Source organism: Otolemur garnettii, unplaced genomic scaffold (assembly GCF_000181295.1).
Source record: "Otolemur garnettii isolate 467f Iridium unplaced genomic scaffold, OtoGar3 scaffold00254, whole genome shotgun sequence".
NCBI classification, from domain to species: Eukaryota; Metazoa; Chordata; class Mammalia; order Primates; family Galagidae; genus Otolemur; species Otolemur garnettii.
In genome coordinates this window covers 863,233-882,163 of record NW_003852649.1, presented here as the reverse complement: position 1 = coordinate 882,163, position 18,931 = coordinate 863,233, and the positions used below count along the sequence as shown (strand labels likewise).

The 18,931-nt window shown below is 50.4% G+C and overlaps 1 protein-coding gene across 1 annotated transcript; it reads left to right on the top strand.

The window, feature by feature from the left end:
- Positions 1-4,917: 4,917 nt before the first annotated feature.
- LOC100959722 (membrane-spanning 4-domains subfamily A member 15) lies at positions 4,918-15,601 on the top strand. Its single transcript, XM_012813282.1, has 6 exons — positions 4,918-5,165; positions 8,011-8,133; positions 11,637-11,693; positions 13,879-13,971; positions 14,356-14,469; positions 15,485-15,601. The coding sequence occupies exons 1-6, from the start codon at positions 4,941-4,943 to the stop codon at positions 15,599-15,601; spliced, it is 729 nt and encodes a 242-aa protein (XP_012668736.1). The 5' UTR covers positions 4,918-4,940.
- Positions 15,602-18,931: the final 3,330 nt, after the last annotated feature.

The window sequence follows — 18,931 nt, the reverse complement described above, 5'->3', positions numbered from 1 at the left end:
GCCAATCTCTCTGTCTTACAGAGAACCAGGACATACCCCTCTCCCACACACACACAGTGCTCAGGTCATTCCAAATGATCTCTCTCCAAATCCACTGTCCATCCCAGTCCCAACCCCGTGAGGGAGGGCGGAAAGGCATCTAGCCAGTTCTCTGCCACCTGCTTTCTGCAAGTCCCACTGGGCCGTCCACAGCAAGCTCCCTCCAGCATCTGGTCTCAGCTGAAACTCCCCTGCAACATCTCCCTGCCAGGCCCACAGCCTCAGGGTACAGAAGTGTTGGGGGTGGCCACAGAGAGGTGTGGAGAGAGAGGAGTTTGCGAGTCTCGGGAACTGTGTGACACTTTCATGCTCGTGATTCCACTTACCCTGCCTGTCAGCAGAGAGCCTATTTTTATAGGTGTTTTCTCTTCTCCTGAGAATCATGAGGTCTCCATGTTATCAAATTTCTCACTACCTGCCCAAGAGAGATATTGGTAATTATGCACTTGCTCCCACCGGGGCTGCACTGTGGTGGTGCTGCTCTTTTTCCACCCCAGAAAGTGCCCACAGACCTACCCACACTCCACTGTGGGCCTCGCACACAGCCTTCATCCATTGCTGGTCAAGTGGCGATATGAGCAGAGTGGTGAGATGCTCACTGAGGTAAATTTGTTCCATGTGGAGTTTTTACCTTTTGTCCTAAAATTACATCTTTCCAATCTCTTTGGTGTTAAAATATCCATTCTATATAATTGGCTTTTTAAGTGAAGTAACTAGGGGAAGGGGAAAATCAGCAGACTATTCGACCCCCATTTGCTTTTGATTTGCACACCAAGCATTTTAGAATTCTTGTTCCTAGGAGTGAAGTACAAGTCCGGGTCCCCTCACTCTGACAAAATCAGGATTCTCACCCACAAGTGCATGAATTCCTACTGGGAGGTGGGAGGCAGGGGTCTATCCCAGTTGTCGCTGAGGTGCTGTGTGACCACAAGGGAGACACTCACCTTATCTGAACCAACCTTTTTTCCTTTGTCTCTAAAGCCCAGCTAACAGTCCATACCTGTCTCCCCTTAGCATGAGATGAGGGCTAAACCTGTTCATTATTCACCTCTCAGGGAGCCTGGGAGCAGGAAATATCCTCCTCAGCCCAGTTCTCCATCTTCCTGCCACCTGTCTCTCTCATCCCACGCTCAAGGATCCCAGACCAGGCCATCTTTAGCAATGTCCTCAGCAGCTATCTAGCCATCCCAAATATGTCTGGCAGGGCCAAGGGACAGTGCTTTCATTTGTTTGTGCTGCTATAACAAAATACCTGAGTTTGGGTGACTTATAAAGAGCAGAACTCTGTTCCTCACATTCTGGAGGCTGGAAGTCCAAGATGAAAGCCCTGACAGGTCCACCCTCGGGTGAGGGCTCCATTCCCTGCTTTCACAAAAATGCCTTGTTGCAGCTGCACCTTCTGGAGGGTGAATGCTGTGTCCTCACAGGTGGAAGGCAGCAGGGTAAAGGGGTCCAAGCTAGTTTCCTCCGGCCCTTTTATAAGGCACTAATCCATCCATGAGGGCAGAACCCTCGTGAGTTAACCACTTCCCCAAAAGCCGCACCTGTGGATGCTATGGGGCTTGGGTCTCAGCATCAATTTGAGGTGGGACACATTCAAACCACAGCAGATAGGAAAGGAGAAAGGGATGGAAGAGAGAAAAAGGAAGGAGAAGTTGCATGGGGTGAGGGAGATGGGGGTCACCAGGCAGCAGGCTCTGAGGACCTCTGCTGGGGGTTCTTGTCCTCCTAGAGGACATCCCTGGGTTCCATGGTCAGGGGTGCTTCTCCCCCTCCACCATCCTCCCTCTCCTAGCAGTGGGCCCCCTCTACCTTGAGAGACTGAGGTCAGGACACTCAGCCCCTACATTTTGTAAACGCCCAATAACTGATTGTTGGACTGAGTTGCAATTTTCTCTTATTCCTCCTACTAAACTCTAAACTCCTTAAAGGCATGGACTCTGTGTTTTATCCTTATATATAATCATTTGTGGAGGATGTAACAGTCAGGAGAAACTAGGTTACACTGCTATAACAAATATCTCAGTGGCTTAACACACCAAAGGTTTATTTCTTCTTTGTGTTCCATGTTCCCTGGCGTCTCTGCACTTGGGGACTCAGGTGGATAAGGCAGCCTCTGTCTGGAACACTGCTAGTCACTGTGAGAAAGGGGAAAAGAGCCCCACAGTGTCCTTCCTACATTGATACCTAAATGCAGGCATCCTCAAACTACAGCCCACAGGCCACATGCAGTCCGCCTAGGACTTTTATCCAGCCCACCAGGTGTTTTTGCCGCCACTGCCTGTCCTGCTTAGCAGCCAACTTGTCCCAGGGCCCGCAGTTGGCCCTCCAATGGTCTGAGGGATGGTGAACTGGCCCCCTATTTAAAAAGCCTAAATGCTTCCACCCAGAAGCTATGTATTTCCTCCCACTCACATTTATTTAGCCAAAACAAGACACATGGCCATGCTAAACTTCAGGGCACCCAGAATGTAAGAGCTGGAACAATGGTCAAATAACAGTTGTCCCTGCCACTTGAGGCAGCAATGAGGACTGACAGACAAAAGTAGGCTTTGACAAGGGACAAACTTGGACTTGAACACCAGCCTGGTCTTTTGCTGGCCGCGTCACCTTGAACACGTCCCTTCGTTGCTCCAAGCCTTGGTTATCCACATCTATAAAATAAACTTTCAGAAAGTACCAAAAGATCATTGTAAAGATAAAAAATAATATATCTGAAGCGCCTAGAAAGACGTATATCCTCAAAAAATGTTTATTATTAGCCTTAGCCTCTGTTCACTGGAAATTAGCACAGAAATAGTATTTAGCTCGATCACTGTGAATTGGTATAGAGATGTGAGTGATGATGCCTGATGAGATAGGATCATTAGCAACATCATTTAGAAACTATATGCCGAAAAGTAAATCCCAGCAGGGTGAGTAGTCACCATTATTCTTATTTTATGGAAATGCAGAGTAGCTCATCATAGTTTTACATCTTGCCCCAAACCACAGCAGATAATCAAGATAGACAACATTTAATGCAATAGCTAAAATTTACTGAGCATTTACTGTGTTCAAGGCAGTGTTCTAAGAACAAACTTCAGCACACAGATCAAACCCAGCCCACTACTTGTCTTTGTAAATAAAGTTTTATTGGAACACAGCCACACCCATTTGGATATGCATTATTTATGCCCACTTTGTTGTGTGGTTGCAACAGAAGCTGTATGGCTTTGCAAAGCCCAAAATACTTACTGATTCTTGACAGAAAAAGTATGCCAACCCCGTTTCTATGTCTGCATCATTTTAGCTTGACATCATGCAAAGGAGAGCCCCACCTGAGTCAGTGCTATACAGGAAGCCACAGTATGACCTCTCCATTCTTAGAATCACATGTTGGTCACACCTCCCAGACTAGGGGGAGCCGTGTCGGTAAGCCCTTCAAAATATCATATGACTTTCACTACTTCCTAAATGCCATCAGATTTTTACCCTTTGTTTCCTCAATCATTTCCTGGGCTCTGACTCCAGTCACTCCACCCTCTGTTTCTTGCTGTGGGCTCCCCTTTGCCTTTGTCCACAAATATAAGTCAGAACTATCACAAAACAAATGGCACAGAGGCTCCCAGAGGTCACAGATGTTGTGAGCACCCCAGAACAGCAAGAATAAGCCCTTGTCAGCTGAAAGATGTTACAGATGCATTGAGAATCTACCTCACATTTAAGAAACTATCTCAGGCAAATTGTGTTATAATAAGTCACATTGTAAGGGATGGATTTGATCAAGTTTGTATTTCATCCATCTAGTGTTTCTTCCATCTAGTTCACATCAAACCCCATGAGATTGGCACCACTGTTATAATCCCCATTTCCCAGGTAAGGAAATCGAGGCAGGGGAGGTAACCATCTTGCCCCTACATCTCATGGTAAACCCTGTGAGATTAGTGCCAGTGTTACTATCCCCATTTCCCAGGTAAGGAAAGCAAGACAGGAGAGGTGATCTTCTTGCCCCCATGTCTCATGGTAAACCTTATGTGATTAGTATCACTGTTATTATCCCCATTTCCCAGGTAAGGAAAGCAAGGCAGGGGAGGTAACCATCTTGCCCCCATATCTCACAGTACTATAGAGACCAGGATTGGAGTCCTGGCTTCTGTCTCAGAGGCATGCACTGATCTGCTGAACTCTTCACTCACTAATGCCAACAGGAAAGATGACTGTTTAATTTCATTGTATAATCTGGCAGATTCATCACTCTGCTATTTCCTAGTAAACTCATCTCCTAACACCTAGGTAATGGGTATTTTATCCCTAAAGTGTTTGCCCCGACCAGCCATAGCTAAAGTTTCCATAATTCATATATATGTCTCTGGCTACATTAAGGCATTTGCTTGAGTAGCCAAATAGAAATTCTCCCATGGCAAAAAATTATCCCCATGCGATTTGTTACACTAGCTCCACAACTGTGGGCTGAGATGCAGGAAGTGGTGAGTGAGCCCTGATCTAGGCTTGAAGAAACAGGTGCTCTGGCTAAGCTCTACCTGGCACTGGCTGTGTGTCCATGGAAAAGTCACTTGCCCTCTCTGGGGAAAGAAGGATGTTTAAATACATTTCCAAAATGTCCTTCCCACATGATACAGTACAGAGGATGACAGTAGGGCCTCTGGGGCCAACGAAACCAGAATTCAATGCTCAGCCTTACCCTGGCTATAAGGCCTTGACTTTGGATGCCCTTCATTTCTCTGAGTCCCAGCTTCCCCTGCTATGATCAGAGATCCTGGTGCCATCCTCACTTGGCTGCAGTAAGCAAGGGCAGGTAAGCATGTGCTTATAAACTAAAAAGCTTTGTGCAAACGTGTAACCATCACTACTATCGCTATTTTTTCCCAAGGCTTTGCGTCCCAGGCTTTCTGAACGCCATGTCTGCGGCTCCTGCCAGCAATGGGGTATTTGTTGTCATCCCGCCCAGCAACGCCAGTGGCCTCCACCCACCTCCAGCCATTCTGCCCACCTCCATGTGCCAGCCTCCAGGGATTATGCAGTTCGAGGAGCCCCCCCTGGGGACACAGACACCAAGGGCCACCCAGCCACCTGACCTACAACCCATGGAGACTTTCCTGACAGGAGAGCCCAAAGCTTTGGGGGTAAGAACAGCTTTTCCGGCTGATCTGAAGCACGGGTAGTGAGAGCCCCAGAACCGGAGCCCAGCTTGGAGAGGGAAGCAGGCAGTTGACAAATTCTTAGTGAGGACTCAGGATTCGCCCATGCACCAGATAGACCGAAATGCTCCCCCTCATGGAGCTCACAGAACAAACCAGTAAACAAGTGGCTAAGATAACTCCAAAGACAGCAATGAGGTAGAAAATTATAGCTAGGGAGAGGTGATGCCGGCCATGGTGGACAGGGAGATCTCTCTGGAGAGATGACATTCAAGCTAAAGCCTAGCTGTGGGACTGAAGCCGGTCAAGGGAAGATCTGGTGGAGGTGGCTGCAAAGAAGTGTTTACCCTGTAGGAGGAACTTCAAGTGCAAAGGCCTTGAAGTGGGAATGGCTGTGCTTGTTCAAGAAAGAAATAGAAGGGTGACTAGATGGCTGGTGTGTAATGAGCAAAGGAAGGAGGGATGTGAGATGAAGTGGCAGGGGAGCACAGCTCCTCTAGTGCTTATGACAGTCCTTGAGAGATGAACTGAGCTCTTTCCCATTTCAGATGGCCTTGAAAGACTGGTGTCTAGGAGGGAATAAAGTATTAGATAGATAGATAATAGATGATAGACGAAATAGAGAGATGCACACACATACTCACACGTGTATGTATATACGTGTATCATTGAAAAGAAAAACTTTAAACAAATTCAATTTAGCAGAGTTTATTTGAGCAAAGAATGAATCATGAACAGATTCAGAGAGCTCCACCCAGGAGTGTGAGCAACAAGCTTTATAGGCTGAGAACAGAGGCCAAGTAGAGAAATCCCCTGATTGGCTATAGCTGGGTGTTACACAGGATGTGCTGAGTCATTTGCCTTACCTGAGCACACTTGGATCAGTTAGCTGAAGTTTATCTGTTTATAATTGGCTGAAACCCAGCTACGTGTTACAAAAAATATACTCTTAGTTAGGTTTCAGTTTGTTTACAAACTGTGAGGTTGCAGGTTGTTCTGCAGGAGCTCAAAGTACAGAGACAGGCAAATGGACTCCTGTTTATTTCACATACATATATATATATGTATATATATATATATATGTATGTGCAAGCACACACAGTTTGCCCCTTGGCTTCAGTTTCCCTAAGTGGGAGATGAAAATATAGTTTAGGCAATGGTGATGCTGATGACAGTGATGCTGATGACAGCTCCTGTTTATTAAGTGTCTCTGAGAGGTGCACGCACTGTGCCAAAGTCTGCACGCATTGTCTCCATGGATTCTCAGCACCGCCTCATAACACCCAGCGGAATATAGTTCCCATTGAATGGATTAGGAAACTGAGATTTTGTCAAGGCTAAATCACTCGTCCAAGGCCAACATGGCCGGACCATAAAGTTTTGCTTTCAACCCATCTGCATTGTGGCATCCAGGACCTCTGGCTCAAACAGGATGAAATTTATAATTCTGCCCTAAAAGCTATACCACATCCACTAGTATAAAAGGGGACGGGAGACATTGGACAAAGAGGGGTCATCAATTGCTGGAAACTTCACAGCAGACCCTGGAACAAATTCTCCCCCTCCCCAAGTAATTTAATGAGACAAATACAAATTGCCAAAAAAGTGGAAAATACAAATAAATGTCACCCATTGAGAATTACACCAGCTTTGGAGTTAACCAGCCTGCCACTTCACAGCTGGGTGACCTGGGGTAGGTTACTGAACATCTCTGAGCCTAGGTTTTCTCATCTCCAAAATGAGGGTAGTATTACCTACCTTGTCACATGAGGATTAAATGAGATCATATCCCTAAAACTCCCAGCACAGTATTCAGCTAGTGGCAGGTGCTGTCCTCCAAGGAGTAATCACAGTGACTTCAGTGGTCTAGTAGCAGGGTAGAAGGTATAAGGAAGGAAGAGTGATGTTGGCACCTGTGACACCCACCGTGCCACACAGAGCAACAATAGGACACTGATGGGATGAAAGATGGGCAACCCAAGAGAGAAAGAGGCTAAGATTCAAGGGGTCATATCATGGGTATCCAAATATGTATTCCACTTGGTGACAAGTACACAATTCTGGCTGCTCCCATCAAGACTGCTCTTAAAAGGACCGTGCTGGTTCAGGTTGGGGTGAGCACAGGTCACTGAGGAGCTGGTCTGGAAGTAGCAGCAGGAGGGGACTCTTGGACTAGACAAAGGCTGGATTCAGGGGTCTCGGACATCTCTTGCCAACCAGCTGTAGAATTCAAGAGTTACCAGAAGCAATATTTTTGCAGTGTGGCAGAACTTCCAGAAGCCCACCTGTCCTCACCCTTGAAAAAACCTTTGCACTTCTGGGAGTGTCAGAGGGGTGCTTGGAAACCAACTCCCAAAATAAACAATAATGTTAATAATCTAGGGTGAGATTTCAGCTAGGAGGGACGCAGCTGCACATCAGCAATACAGGTTGACATACTAAGGTGCTCAAGGAGGGGTGCTGGCTGCAGGCTGGAGGGGGTGTCTGGGCGCGAGGGAGGGCAGCTGAGGCTTTCAGTGCAGAGAATGTTGTGAGTCCTTGAAAGGAGGCCTGAGAAAACCAGGCAGCTCCGTACAGGGATGCTTGAGATCCCAGCGCTGAAACACAAAGCAGGAGGCAGCCCGGCTGGGAGCTGGCCCTTGTGACTCCTTTCTTAAAACTGTCTTTACCATGCACCTCCAAAGGGAATGTGAAGCTTTCTCCCAGTCGCGGACGGGAAGCTGGTGAGGGTGGGCAGGGCCGCGCGCTCCTCCGCCGGCAGGAGGCGGTGTGGAGCACAGGTCTGAGCACCCCACTCCCCACTCCCCCCCCACCCCGCCCGCTCCCACAGACCGTGCAAATCCTGGTTGGCCTCATCCACCTGGGCTTCGGCAGCGTGCTGCTCATGGTCCGCCGCGGCCGTGCAGGAATGCTGTTCATCGAAAGCGGCGTCCCCTTCTGGGGTGGAGCCTGCGTGAGTGCTGGGGCCATCTGGGGGGCCCTGCCCAGACTCACTTGTGCCCGCTGCTCCCATCCCCGCCCTTCTCCCAGGCACAGTCCCTCCTGTGTGGGGGCCTGGAGATATTTACTAGGAGAACTAGAGTGTAAATCTAACTCCTTACCTCAAACCTCATCATAAACCTAAGCCTGACTCCACTGCAATATATGAAAAGCGCCAGAGATGGCTGCCTAGAAAGATGGGAGGAAGGGGGTGAGGAGCAGGTCCTAACCCCCTGTACTATCCTGATCCTAAGCCTCAGCCCCTGCATCCGAACCCCACCTGAAGAAATCCTTCAACTCCCCTGAGTGGGTCCCACCCCTCCATGAGCTCAGTCTCCTGGGACCCTGACCAACTCCGAAGCCCTCCCCCCCCCAGCCCATTCCTCTGACCACACCCTGACCAAGCAAGCCGCGCCCCACTCCCACCCCCCGTTGCTGGAGCACCTGGTGAGCAGGTTGTTCTCATCATTAACGTGAAGAGAGAGCGCTGCAGTGTTTACCAGGCAAACACTCGTGTTTGCACCTGCATCAACATCACCAGAGCCCCCAGCCGCCTGAGGAAGCACAATCCAGCTCCACGGGGTAATACTGTGGAGTCCCTTAGGCAAGTCACTGAGCCTCAGGCCTCAACTTCCTCACCTAAAAATTGAGCTCATAGGTTGTGGCTCTGCCTGTCCCACAGTTTACTGAGGAGATCAAGAGCTAAAGTACATGGCAGCTGGTTACTAACCACACAATTTTGCACAGATGGTGCAGAAGTGATGTCATGACAATTCCCTTTTTGGAGAAACGTCAGAGATTTGCATGGGAGGAGCCTCTGTTGAGTGAGTGTTGGTTCCAGAACTGGAGCCTGTGACATTCTTCCCTTGCCCAGACTGCCTCCAACAAGAACTCAAAACCTCCCAGAGTGGGGCTCCAGGGAGGCCACATTGCTGACACCCCACAACTAGAGCAGGATGGTCGCCAGGTCATGCTTGGGGACAAGCTCTAGCCCTTTGAATGATCCACAGCGTCCCAAAGTTGGAAAATGCTGGCAAGTGGCAGAGCCTAAGGGGGAAATCTTAATAGGAGGAAGCAAAGGTGTCGCCTCTTCTCTGAGCTTCCTGCTGCCAGACTTTATCACAGATATTCCCAGTCAAGTTTTCAAAAAAGGGGGAAGAAAAAAACCAAAACTCTGCTTTTCAATCTCAGGACCCCAGGTCAGGGGACCTGAGAGCACATGTGAGCTCCAATATTTAATCACTTAGTTGGATCTTTTTTTTTTTTTTTTTGAGACAGAGCCTCAAGCTGTCCCCCTGGGTAGAGTACCGTGGCATCACAGCTCACAGCAATCTCCAACTCCTGGGCTCAAGCGAGTCTACTGCCTCAGCCTCCCAAGGAGCTGGGACCACAGGCACCCGCCACAACGCCCGGCTATTTTTTTTGGTTGCAGCCATCATTGTTGTTTGGTGGGCGCGGGCTGGATTTGAACCCGCCACCTTAGGTGTATGTGGCTGGCGCCTTACCTGCTTGAGCCACAGGCGCCGAGCCACTCAGTTGGATCTTATTATCAATGACCTCTGGGGACCCCTGAATGTATAAGAGTATTTTGTGCTTTTTCCTTTTCTTTTTGGCAGGGGCTTGGTTTGAACTCACCACCTCTGGCATATGGGGCCGGCACCCTACCCTTTTGAGCCACAGGTGCCGCCCATATTTTGGGCTTTTTCATTATGTGCATTTTTCTAGAAAGAGCTCATAGCTTTACTCAGAGGCTCAAAGGAGTTCTTGGTTGAAAATTCCCAAAATTCCAGGATGGGAAGACAACTTGGTACAGAAGGAAAGAGGCAGAACAGCTGGCACATGGTTCTTCTCTGTACGCCCTGAACAAATCGCTGCCTCCCTCTGGGGCTTGCCCTCTTAATCTGTATGACTATGTAGTATCTGTCTCTTGCCCTGAGGGCTGAATTCTAGATCCAGCCACCACCATCTTTTTCTGTTACTTTTCTTTCTTTCTTTCTTTCTTTTTTTTTTTTATGAGACAGTCTCACTCTGGGTAGAGTGTCATAGCTCACAGCAGCCTCAAAGTCTTGGACTCAGGTGATCCTCTTCCCTCAGCCTCCTCAGTAGCGGAGACTAGAGGTGCCCACCACATCACCTGCCTAGTTTTCCTATTTTTAGAGGCCTCACTCTTCCTCAGGCTGGTCTTGAACTCCTGAACTCAAGCAATCCACTCACCTCAGCCCCCCAGAGTGCTAGGATTATAGGCATGAGCCACCACGCCTGGCCCAGCTGCCATCTTGACAGCTCCACTGTACTTGATGTTGAAGAGGAAACTCAATACAGTAGACCCTCTGTAAATTGACTACCCAAGGAACAATAACAAACTAGTCAATGTACAGAAGTGGTCAACATAAGGAAATAGGCCTACTGTACTGATAAATGTGGTACATGTCTGCTCTATGAAAATTAGGTTAACATGAGAAGGTGGTCAATGTAGAGAGGTGATGGACTATGGAGGTTCCACTGTATATCAAAGCCAAATTCTTGATTCCTACCCTATTCTTCCCCTCATCTCCCCATCTCAGCAAATAGCACCCCCAGCCACCCACCTGCCAAAGCTAAACACACCACAAGAGTCATTCTTAATCCTTCTCCCCTCACACACGTCAGCCCCTCCAGCAGTTCCCAGGGGCTCACCCTCCAAAACATAGACTGAATTTTCCCACTTCTCCCCTCCTCCACTGCCACCACCCTCATCCACACCACCTGGACGCCAGTCATGGCTCCTTCCTGGTCCTCTCTGTGTCACCCCCTTACCTTCCACTGTCCCTGTGGTCTCTCTGGCACGGCAGCTAAGTGCAAACCTGCTGAGCATCAGGCCAACAACTGGCACAGCACTGGTGGGTGCCAGTCCCTCAGCCAAGCCACTGGCAGGGCCAGTCCAGATTCATCACATAAGGCACCTGCCAGGTATACAGGCACCATGATGCAGGTGATGGGAGCCCCCAGCTCAGAGAGGCCTCCTCTGACCCCCACCCACCTCAAGCATGACTCCTATCACTTGGTCACAGCTTTTATCACCACCATCCATCCTCATCTTCACTTTCATTTGCTAAATGTCAGTCTTCTCTGGATAGAACATAAACCCCATGAGAACAGGGATCTGGTCACCTTTGTCAACTCTGTTAAGTTCCTAACACATAACCACCACTCAGGAAATGTTTGCTGAGTGAATGTTTGAAGGAACAATGAGGCTCTGATGATGTGATGTCAGTGGAAACACTTGCCTTGTGACCCACAGCCCTTGTTCCTGGGGAGGGGCTCCTCAAAAGCAGGGGACACCCATACAGAGAGACCCCCAGGTGCCTGGCTGGGAAACAAAGAAGGTGGCATCCAGGAAGCTGCCCTCTCTTTGGCTCCTTTTGGCAGAGCCCAGGTATAGTGTGCCCTGCCCTGGACCCCAGCCGAAGCCTCACCAGGCTCCTCTTCCCCATGCAGTTCATCATCTCTGGGTCCCTCTCAGTGGCAGCCGAGAAGAACCGCACCAGCTGCTTGGTAAGTCTGAACCAGTGGGCCTGGGGCTAGGGATGGGGACGTCACTGAACCTGCTCTGTGCCTTCCTTCTGCTCATACATTCAGCTCATTTGGCCAGTGCATTCTGGGGCTGCCAAGTGCCAGGGGAGGGGCAGCCCCCCGGCAGACACAGACAGGCAGCATCTGGGAGCAGAGGAACAGAATACTCTCTCAAAACACAACACACGGTGGAAAGTGAGGGTCCAGGGACAACATGCTCATGGTCTCATTCCAAGAAAGGAAAGTTGCAAGAAGACCTGAGGCTCAGCGCCCATGGCTCAGTGGGTAGGGTGTTAGCCACATACATGGAGGCTGGCAGGTTGGAGCCCAGCCCGGGTCTGCTAAACAACAATGACAGCTGCAACCGAAAAAACAGCCGGGTGTTGTGGTGGGCGCCTGTAGTCCCAGCTACTTGGGAGACTAAGGCAAGAGAATCGCTTGAGCCCAAGAGTTTGAGGTTGCTGTGAGCTGTGATGCCACGGCACTCTACCAAGGGGAACATAATAAGATTCTGTCTCAAAAAAAAAAGACCTCCTGGAAGAGCAGATGGCCATGCCACGCCTACTTGGGCAGGGAGGACTTTAGACTGTGTGGGCAAGGGGCAGGGTTGCTATGGAAACTATGCACAACCATTAGACCAGAGCAAAGGTCTGGGAGGGAAAGTGGAAATTAGATGGAGAGATGTGTGGGGACTTGAGGAAGGCTCTGGCGCCTTCTGCTGGCAGCACAGAGATGACAGAGGCACTTGAACAGGACAGTCAGTATGGTCCCCTGCTCAGAGAACAGGGCAGCGAAGGTCATGGTGTTTACCTTCTGGTGCTCGGTAAGACACCCAAAGAACAAACTAACAAATAAGATAGTTTTGGAGTACAAAAAATGCTAAAAGGAAGCAGACAGGATAATGTGAGAGTCATTCTGCTCAGCTGGGATAGTTTAGGGTGCCTGAACAGGGCTCATCGAGCCAAGATCTCACAGTTCAAATGGCAACAGCCTCACAAAAAAGGCTGGCCATGAAATGACGTGGGCTTGGGAGAGGCGCCAGAGCACTGGGTCATCACAGATAGTAGGCGGTATGGGAGGGGCTGAGCTGGGAGGGAGAGGCGGACAGGTGACTCAGAAGTTAAATGCCAAATTTGGAATTTATTTTAAGGGCAATGAGCAGCACTGAGGTTTAAGCAGGGCAATCCTTGCCCTGTCTCAATTCTTGAGTGTAGTTCTGGGTGCTGGGCACAGGATGAGTCATGGAGGGGCAGGACTGGGAGCCTCAGCACCCAACCCGGCGTCCCCCAGGCTATAAACTGAGGAGGGCAGAGGCCTGACTTCTGCCCCTGTACTCACAGCACCTGAATAGTGCCTGGCCTGCCGTAGGTGCTTCCTGCAGGCCTGTTGAATTAGTTAACTGAGTGTCTATGAGGCTGCTCTGGTCTCATTGACTTCTTGGCTGTCGTTAAAAAGAAAAATCAGGGATCTTCGAACTTGAATGGGCCTGCCCATGAGTGGTTCCCCCTTTAAGGCCAGACTGTTTAACCAGAAGGCTTCAGCTACTGGATCACAAGAGTGCCAAGTTCTGGCTGCATGGGGATAGTGACCCCAGGGTGACTGCCTGGACCACCCCTGGGATTTACAATCCCTGCATGCTTTCTGGACACTGAAATTCTGGGCCTCTCGATGAGGGCTTGGCCCATCTGTCTTCCAGTCCTCAGCTCCTGGCTGTTTCCTGACTCAACCCTTCATACCGGGGTGTGCAGTGCCTCCCTCTGCCAGCTGCCACCTAGGGCCTCGTGATCATGACCTCAGCACCTCTCACTCACTGTCCACAGCAAAGGGCCCCCTGACTCCAGGCCACAGCTGCACCTTCAAGGCATACACCTGGGGGAGAGGGGCAGTGCCAGTCAGAGATGGGCAAGAGGCCTGCCACAAACCCTGCCCAGCGAGGCTATGAAGGCAGATGGGCCCTCTTCCCTTCTTCTGAGGTCCCAGGAAAGGAGAAGAGAAAAGGAGAGAGATCAACAGAGACGCAGGCGTGTGCAGGGCAGTGCATCCCGAGCCACGGAGGGAGAGTGCTGGAGGCTGGGTGGCTGAGCCATTACTTCTGTTCATTCTATTTCTGTTCGCTCTTCCCTGTGCTCCTGTCTCTCGCCCCATCCTCCATCCCCCTACCCCACAGGTGAGGAGCAGCCTGAGTATCAACATTCTCAGCGCCATGGCAGCCTTTGCTGGGACAGCCATTCTGCTCATGGATTTTGGTGTCACTAACTGGGTGTGTTGTCCAGTACCCCCAGGAGTGGGAAAACTTGGAAAATGATAGGGCCACATCCAAGAGGGGGAGGGAGGCAGAGTTTGCAGCAGCTGGGCATTGGCAGGGCCAGTAGACTCCATGAATATATGGACCGTCTGACCCTGCGCTGCGGTGGGCATCAGGGAGATGGAGAGACAGCCTGCAGGGTGAAGGGAAGGGTAGAGGAGGAATTGGCAGCAGGAGGACAGGCTCCAGGCACAGCTGCTTCTGACTAGTCAGGGGCAGCTGCAGATGGGCAATATATGTCCACATAGAGCTGTGTGACCTTAGGCAAATTACTCTCGTGTGGGGCTCACCTTGTTCTGGAACTCTGAGCTCGACTTGACTGTGGGTTTTGGTCCCCAGGATGTGGGCAGGGGCTATCTAGCTGTGCTTACTATCTTCACCATCCTGGAGTTCTTCGTTGCAGTCATCGCTACCCACTTTGGGTGCCAAGCCACCCGCGCCCAAGCCAACATGGTGAGTTCCCCCTGCGGCCCCCCTAAACCTGAAACTCTGAGGAAGGCAATTGGCCAGGGTGGCTCTCTGCCTCCAGCCCCCAGAATGTCACTGCAGTGAGTGTCCCACTCATACATGAGGGGACCCAGAGCATCTTCACACAGCTCAGTGAAGATGGGACTGTTCTTCTTGTGGCCAAGGAGGAGGGGACAGGTGGTACCACCAGACCTGCTGCCCTGCACAGCTACACCAGGAGCCTTATTACAGGGCTATGCCCAGGGGAGTGAACTCTTCAGGAATGCCAGGGGCATGTGTGGGGCAGGGCACATCACAGAGGGCAGCACAGCTGAGGTGGAAATTGAGCTGAGTTTCCCAGGAAATGAAGGGGGGTACTCACAGCAGGGGAGCCAGCTGGGGCAAAGGCTGCCTTGGCCGGAAGATGCTGGCCATAGAGGTGCAAGATGTGGGGCCATACCAAAGGTTTTTGAGGAGGGGACTGAGCTGGGTTTTTGAAATATTGGCCAAACAGGCTGCGTGTGGTGGCTCACACATGTATCCCTAGCGCTCTGGGAGGCTGAGGCAGGATTGCTTGAGATCAGGAGTTCAAGACCAGCCTGAGCAAGAGTGAGGTCCCGTCTCTACTAAAAACAAAAAAACTATCCAGGCATCATGCCAGGTGCCTGTAGTCCCAGCTACTTGGGAGGCTGAGGCAGGAGAATCACTTGAACCCAGAAGTTTGCCCAGCCCTTGCCCACCTCCCAAAGGTAGGAAGTTTGAGGTTGCTGTGAGCTATGCTGACACCATAGCACTCCACCCTGGACAACAGAGTGAGACTCTCACTCAAAAAAAGAAGAAAAAGGGAAAGGGAGAGAGGGAGGGATGGAAGAAATGAATGGAAATACTAGTCGGACAGATGACTTGTTCTGAGTGTAGGATTCAGACCCGCAGCTCTCACTACTATGGTGCTGTTCTCAGAATTCCCACAAGGGGGCACTACACTACTGCACCGCCTCCCTGCACTGGGTTTTCTTTGCAGCCGGTGATGTTCCTGCCAAATGCCTTCAGCACAGACTTCAACATTCCGAGTCCAGCAGCCTCTCCACCCCCTGCCTATGACAATGTGGCATATATGCCCAAGGAGTCATCGGAGTAGCAGGCTGGGACTCCCGCAGGTTGGAGTGTAGCCTCTCTCCACCTCACCTTGTTGCTTCCCCAGCTGTACCCCCCACTCACTCCCACATATTGTGGCACCTGAGGGGGGCACCCCCTAGGGTGTCTGTCCCACACTTATCTCCAGCAGTTTCTATCCTAAAAGAAACCAGGTTGATGTCAAAGGTCCTTCAGCTTCCTGAGCCCTGTCACCCCCATGTGCTTTTCTCTCTGCTCATCTGGGTTCAAACCAAAATGGAGACTTGGGTTCGTGGCCTGCCATGGCCCTCAGGCTGTGAGAAATGTCAGTAAGCTTAGACTGCCCAGATCCCCAGAAGGGAGTTGAGGCTGACCCTAGCATTGCACGGAGGTGCAGAGATCAGTCTGAGGTCTGACTCAGGTCTCCTGGCCCCCTTTGTCATCTGCCACATCTTGGGCCTCCCACCTGCAAACTAAAGTGCTGAACCGGAGATCCTGTAAGGCCCTTCCAGCTCCCTGGACTTCCTGAAGTCCTGGGTCTAGACCAGGCATGGTCCCCTCACTGCCTTCAGTAACACTCATTTTCCTGATCTCTAATATGGATTCAGGGTTGACCCCAGCCCTTGCCCACCTCCCCAGGTAGGAGGTTTGCAGGGGGGGGGGGCTGAACTCAGCCCATTCCTGATGTATGCATGGACAGGTGTGCAGTGATGGGGTTTGGGGCCTCCCTGTGCCTTTCAGCACCCCCTTCCCCAGCCCCACAGCCTGAGGACAAGGCCATCCCTGAGGTTCACTACAGGAGCTGGACTGGGTCTCAGGGGGTGAGGAGATACCACCAGCCCAGTATTCATAGACCCTGGAAGATGGCTTGTCTCATCCATACCCCAGAGGGAAATAAACAGTGTGACTTAAACTGTGAACTAGACTCATTACAATGACTTTTTTTAACCTCAGAGGCTTCAAGGGTCATCCTGTGTCTATCATAGTACTTGGGTAACTGTCCCACTGTCACAGCACAGGGACATCTCTGGGTTCTGGGTGCTGGGTGCTGTGCTCTGTGTCCCCACCTCAGCCCAAACAAGCAGGCATTCATATCTCTGATTCATAGCTAAGAACTTAAATAGGTCCCATGCCTGAAGCCACCAAGCTAGTAAGAGCAGGATTTGAACCCTGCTCCATCTGACATCAGAACTAATGCATGCTCTTATCACACGGGCTCTCACCCTAGTCCAAACCAAAGTGTCCCCCCAAACCTGGGATTTGAACCCTACTCCATTCAGCATCAGAGCCGATGCATGCTCTCACCACATGGGTTCTTACCCTAGTCTAAACCAAAGTGTTCCTCCAGCTCCTTTCCCTCCTTCCTTCTGTTTCTTCATCCCAAAGACTGGGCTAGGACTGTGTTCCTAATACACCCACTTCTTCATCAAACAAATGCCTGCTCCTCCTTCGAGACCCATGGAGGGTGGGGCAGGGACTATGTGGTGTAAGAAGGCACTCACTCCTGGGGCGGTGCCAGTGCAGAACCAGGTGGGGGTTACAACAAACCTTGGCTTTCAAAATCAAGAGAGAGTGATAGATGAGTACAAAATGAACAATGACAGGTGGCCATCAGCCCCATGTGCGGAAGACCAGGGTAGGGGGTCAGGTGCCTCCCGCAGGGCTGCTGACTGCCCAGCCTCGCCCTTCAACCCTCAGGGCAGGGTGTGTGAACTCTAGGCTGAGTGTGTGTGACCTGGGCATGCACACCACATTGAACATCAAGGCAGCTGAACGTGAGTGACCCCTCCCCACCACATTGAACATCAAGGCAGCTGAGCGTGAGTGACCCCTCCCCCGCCCCTGGAGTCCACAGTGACTAGAATAATCACGCACAGCAACTAAGACCAGCAAGCACTGCCGTAACCATCTGACATTTGCTGACTCATTTAACACTCCAGCAACTCCATGGGTATTATCATCCCTGCTGAAGAGGGGAAAGAGAGGAAAGCTGAAGCCCAGAGAGGTCAAATAGCCCACCCAAGATCACACTGCTATGAAGCGGTGGAATCAAGATTTGAAGTCAGGCAACCAGGATCTGGAGTCAACTCTGAAGTGCTATGCTGTGGTCCTGGCAGTGAGGTCTGTCTGACTCAGCTACTGGGCTCCACATCAAGATCCCTTGAGAAACCAGATGGATGTGAAGGAGCCTACAGTGGGATGGGGGTCAGTGAGGGCCACTCCACACCTCCTTCACCAGGAGGGCCTCTCAGAGACCCTGCACCCCTCCCAGGAGACAGCGCCACACACAGAGCCAGGGCTGGGAGAGGGTTTCAGGGCAGAGCCAGAGGGATTGTTTGGATCTGCCTAATGCAGCTTGTGGGTCATGCCTAGATCCCAACTGGGGCAAACCAAAGGTAACAAGACATTTGTGAGACAGTCAGAGAAATGTGAACACTGACCAGAGAACTGACACCTATGAGTAGCAAAAACTGGGTAAGAACAGGTTCTTCGGACTCCAAAATTTTAAACTGTCCTTTATAAGAACAGTTTCTAAACATGCAGCCAATCTCAGTGGGGCTGCAGGGTTTCGTGTTCAGAATAAACATGCCTCAAAATGCACCAGGAATTAGTTTTAATTTCTCAGTTGTGATCATGTGGTCACACTTTTTAAACAAACTCATTGTCTTTTAGAGATAAATACCAAAATGTTTACCAATAAAATGAGAAGATGCCTGTGTTTTCTTACTGATGGGGAGAACAAGGTGGGATAAGAGCTGATGATGACTCTGGCCTGGGCTTGGGGACCAAGTGGTTCATCGGACCATTCTCTCTACTTTTGTGAATGCTTGAAATTTTCCAGAATTAAACAGATTTGTTCATAAAGTTCAACTTCTGACTCTAAGGCAGCGGTTCTCAACCTGTGGGTGGTGACCCATAGGAACTGTATTAAAGGGCCAAGGCATTAGGAAGGTTGAGAACCACTGCTCTAAGATTACAACTACCTTCACCCCATCAGTCCCAGATTGTAAACAGGTTAAATTGTTAATATTTTCCTTGCCAAAGGAAATTTGTGATTATAAAAGAGAGAGACCAAAAAAGGCACTAAGATTTTTCAGATGCCGGGATTCAGGGAATGGAGAGAGACTTTAACAACTTCCACACAACTGGGCGGGAATTGGGGCTGGGAGAGAAAAGATGCAAAGTCTAATTAACGCTGTAAAGATGTTCTGATTTTATGGCACTGTGTCCGTGGGGCTGAGATGTCTCCGGAGGCCAAAGTGCAGCTGGAAGCTCCTGGCAGAGGTCCTGGAGCCAGGTGCTCTCCTCGAAGCAGTGACAATGGGGGTAGTGTTTGGTGACTCCACATGTGGTG

Excerpts from the sequence above, each read along its gene's own strand:
- LOC100959722 (XM_012813282.1), top strand. The coding sequence starts at position 4,941 with ATGTCTGCGGCTCCTGCCAGCAATGGGGTATTTGTTGTCATCCCGCCC. Across the intron at positions 13,972-14,355 it reads ATTTTGGTGTCACTAACTGG|GATGTGGGCAGGGGCTATCT; the intron begins GTGTGTTGTCCA and ends TTTGGTCCCCAG. Across the intron at positions 14,470-15,484 it reads CCCGCGCCCAAGCCAACATG|CCGGTGATGTTCCTGCCAAA; the intron begins GTGAGTTCCCCC and ends TTTTCTTTGCAG.